The sequence below is a fragment of the Poecilia reticulata genome, unplaced genomic scaffold (assembly GCF_000633615.1).
Source record: "Poecilia reticulata strain Guanapo unplaced genomic scaffold, Guppy_female_1.0+MT scaffold_131, whole genome shotgun sequence".
NCBI lineage: Eukaryota > Metazoa > Chordata > Actinopteri > Cyprinodontiformes > Poeciliidae > Poecilia > Poecilia reticulata.
Genome location: NW_007615014.1, coordinates 599,380 through 603,435, shown reverse-complemented (window position 1 = coordinate 603,435; position 4,056 = coordinate 599,380). Strand labels below are relative to the sequence as shown.

At 41.8% G+C, this 4,056-nt stretch overlaps 1 protein-coding gene across 2 annotated transcripts; it reads left to right on the top strand.

Annotated features, from left to right (window-relative positions):
- LOC103459935 (olfactory receptor 2K2-like) lies at nt 1-1,252 on the top strand. 2 transcript variants are annotated; one of them, XM_017303005.1, is made up of 4 exons: nt 4-392; nt 578-604; nt 749-804; nt 896-1,252. In XM_017303005.1, exons 1-4 carry the CDS (start codon nt 16-18, stop codon nt 1,249-1,251), a joined length of 816 nt encoding a protein of 271 aa, XP_017158494.1. In that variant the 5' UTR covers nt 4-15; the 3' UTR covers nt 1,252. The 2 variants fall into 2 exon arrangements, with proteins under 2 accessions (XP_017158495.1, XP_017158494.1); XM_017303006.1 differs by having other exon boundaries at nt 1-392; nt 578-804.
- Nucleotides 1,253-4,056: the final 2,804 nt, after the last annotated feature.

The window sequence follows — 4,056 nt, the reverse complement described above, 5'->3', positions numbered from 1 at the left end:
GCTGTACTGCTTTGGATGGAGAACCAAACCTCTGTGATTCCTCTCAAACAGCCGATTGTTTTTGAACTGGARGGATTTGATGTTCAACCAGGCAACGGACCGTTCTTGTTTCTGTTGGCTTTGCTCGCCTACATAACAGTGTTACTGGGGAACGGTGTGGTGATCTGTGTTATTATGACAGACAAGAACCTGCACAGACCCATGTTTGTTATGATCTGTCACCTCATGGTCTGTGACCTGCTGGGGGCCACAAYGKTSCTTCCTCGCCTCATGATGGATCTGTTGATGGGGCTGAAGAAGATCGSCTACATCCCAGCCATCGTCCAGGCATTCTGCGCTCACACATATGGTGCAGCAATGTTGACAGTTTTAGCTGTGATGGCCTATGACAGGTAAGGAAATATGTAAAAGTTGTAAAGCATCTATCCAAACATTTCAGTTTTCCATATCAGGAAATCATACACAATGGAAAGGAAAAAAAAACACAGGTGATTTCTGAGGCAAGTGAGACAGTTTTAATGAGATTATGAATGTGGCTTTAGGGATTATGTTCCCTGACAGCTCTGTCTCTCTGCAGGTATGTGGCAGTGTGTGAACCTCTCAGGTATCACTCCATCATGACTTCGGCTCGACTGCACAGCTGCTGCGCTGTGGCCTGGATCATTGCATTGGTGCTCATTGCTGTGCTCTTCTCCTTCCACATGAATGTCAAACTGTGTGGTCGCATAATCCCTCTAACATACTGCAGCAACCGGGGCATCCTGAATCTGGCCTGCATTCCTACCCCCGTCAGCGATATCTATGGTCAGTGCYTAACATTTTCACAAAAGGAGATAAACGTCATATTCCATTTCTGCCATTATTTAACCCTAACCCATTTTTGTCTTTCTTTCAGGTCTAGCGATGACCTGGACTTTAAGTACTGTGACCTTCATTCTCATCGCTTTTTCCTACATCAGAATCCTGAGTGTTTCCATAAAACAAGGCAGAACAAACAGCAGCATCCGCAGCAAGGCGTTTCAGACCTGTACTCCACACATTGTTGTTTACGTTCTCTTTCAAATCGCTTCACTTGTTGTGATTTTAAGTCAGAGGTTCCCCTCTCTCTCCCAAAACATGAAAAAGTTCTTAAGCATCCTCATCTTTATTATTCCCCCAATCATTAACCCCATCATCTATGGACTGGTCAGTAAAGACCTGAGGGTCAGCTTTATCAAACATTTCTCCATCAGAGTGAGAAGCAAAACTTAGCACTAACACTGTAGCTCAGGGCTGTCCAAAGTCGGTCCTCGAGGGCCGGGATCCTGCATGTTTTAGTTCTCTCCCTGGTTTAGCACACCTGGATCAAATGATGGCTCGTTAGATGGTCTAAGAAGAACATWGACATGCTGAGGAAGTTGYTACTACCACCAGGGAGAGAACTAAAACATGCAGGATGCCGGCCCTCGAGGACCGACTCTGGGCAGTCTTGCTAGCTGATGTTCTTAGATTATCTAACTCCTCTGGTGGAACTTATTCTTCTTATAAATGCTATAAATGTTTAGCTAGCTCATGATTCCTCTTGAAATCAGCATCAAGTCTCAGAATATGACTACTTACAGCATTTGTGTTTAAACATGCAGTGAACCACAAACCACTAAAGTCCATCACAAGAATATCAACCAAAAAATACAAAGAACACATGAAATCATAAATAATTTAAGGCTGAAACTCAGATTTAAAGAATTTTCACATTTAATTATCTGCTGTATTTGTCAGTAACCAAGAACACAACAACCTTGATTAGAAAACTGACCTTCAGCTTTTCATTTTAGACTAGGACTCAGCTGCTGCTTTACGTTTGTACTGTAATCAAGCAATGCATTGCTTTTTTGTTGTTTAATTTGCTCATTATGTGGTTTAATTTTGAGTTTGAACTGAAGATTAAACTTGTTAGAAGTTACACAAAAAGTGGTACTGAAATTACTTTGGTTTTGTCTAATTCTTGTCTCTCCGGGTACTCTGGCTCCCTTCCACAGTCCAAAAACATGACTGTCAGGTTGATTGATCTCTCTAAAGTCTCCTTAGGTGTGGGTGTATAATTATCTGTCCTGTCTGTCTCTGTATTTCAATGTGATGGATTGGAGACCGGGGCTGCACAGTGGCACAGTTGGTAGAGCTGTTGCCTTGCAGCAAGAAGGTTCTGGGTTTGATTCCCGGTTCGATTCCCGGCCCCGGTCTTTCTGCATGGAGTTTGCATGTTCTCCCTGTGCATGCGTGGGTTTTCTCCGGGTACTCCAGTTTTCTCCCACAGTCCAAAAACATGACTGTCAGGTTAATTGGTCTGTCTAAATTGCCCCTAGGTGTGAGTGTGTGCATGGTTGTTTGTCCTGTGTCCTCTCTGTGTTGCCCTGCGACAGACTGGTGACCTGTCCAGGGTGAMCCCCGCCTCTCGCCCGGAACGTTAGCTGGAGATAGGTACCAGCAACCCTCCCGACCCCACTGAGGRACAAGGGTGTCAAGAAAATGGATGAATGGATGGATTGGAGACCTGTCCAGGGTGAACCCGCCTCTCACCACTTGACCGCTGGAGTTATACACCAGCACCCTTCTGAGCCCCACTAGGGACAAACGTGTAAAGATAACAGATGGATGGCTGTCTAACTTTTGAAGAAAATAAATTCATCTTTATTTGCCTCAACCTCAAGTGTCTTATTTGTTTTTGTGTGAAACTTAAACATTACTTTTGTGAAATCCAAAGAGCTCAATGGAGTCAGTTTTGTTACAAACTTTCACTTATGAAAATACAAACCAAAGAAAGTGGGACACTTGGGTATAACTTCTCATTAATTTATCATTCAAATGTATGACATGTAGCCAGGCTTTTTCTCAGCCTGTATTGACAATGGGAAGCATGTCAATACACACACTCCAACAACATCTTAACAAATCTGGGCTGTAACACCAGCAGGAAAAATATTGCATGTTGTACGTTTTTGCTGTATTTATTGCTCTCACATAAACGTGCAGCTACACCATTCACATGGCAGACTACTTGAGAACCCAATGATAAACTACAATGCTGCTAATCTGGAAAGTTTTATGAAATTAAGAAAAAATGCTACAAAATAAGTTAAATAATGTTCCTAAAAGACAAGTGGGTCATTTCTATATGCTGACCTTTCATACTTGTAGTCACAGTTTGATCCTTAAACCATCTTCACTCTGTTTCAACTCGATTTGTTTTATTTGTCCAATTGCATGTGTTGATTCACTATAGACATGAACATTCTAGGTGCAGGGGAAGATATTTGATCAAAAATTACTTTTTAACACTCCAACCTGTGCATAATTTCCTCAAGTTACACTGGGGAATAGGCGGGGTTTCTGAATGAAACACAATTTACTGTAGACATGTGTCCAAGATTATCCTAAATGGACTATTGACATTTGCTTTGTTTGTCCCAGTTCTGAAATATGACAATTGTCCCAAAATTATATATTTTCTGGACACTTTCCATTCATTTGATTAGGAGAAAGTGCAAAAAAAATATCAATGAGCCATTTGGGAATAACTTGGCCACAATCCCAATGGGAATTTTGCCATACTTTCCTTAAGAAAGTATACGGCAAATGTCAATTTTAATATATGAGAGGTGTCCCTAACCTCCCTAATTTGAATGACAAGTGACATTCAAATATATGTCACTTGCCATATATTAGAACTGAAGAAAGTGTAAGGCAAATGTCAGTGGACCATTTGGGAATATGCTGGCCATTTGCCAGTTGCCACTCATTGTAACGGGTAAAGATGGCCAAATGTTCCTCCAAATAATTGGTTCTGGACAGGACAGAGTTCAAGTTGTCAGATAACTGGAAACATATGTTGTGGCAAACGTTCCAGGTTTTCCCAGGTTATGGTGAGTCATTCCTGGGAAAGAAATCTGGGCTCCATGGGCTCTTCCATCCCATTTATTTACTACGGCCTCTTTCTGAACAAGTTGAGTTTTCTGTCCAGTGTTTGGAAACATCAAATATTAGAGCCATGCCTTGAAAAGCAATCTGACTTGGGGGGTA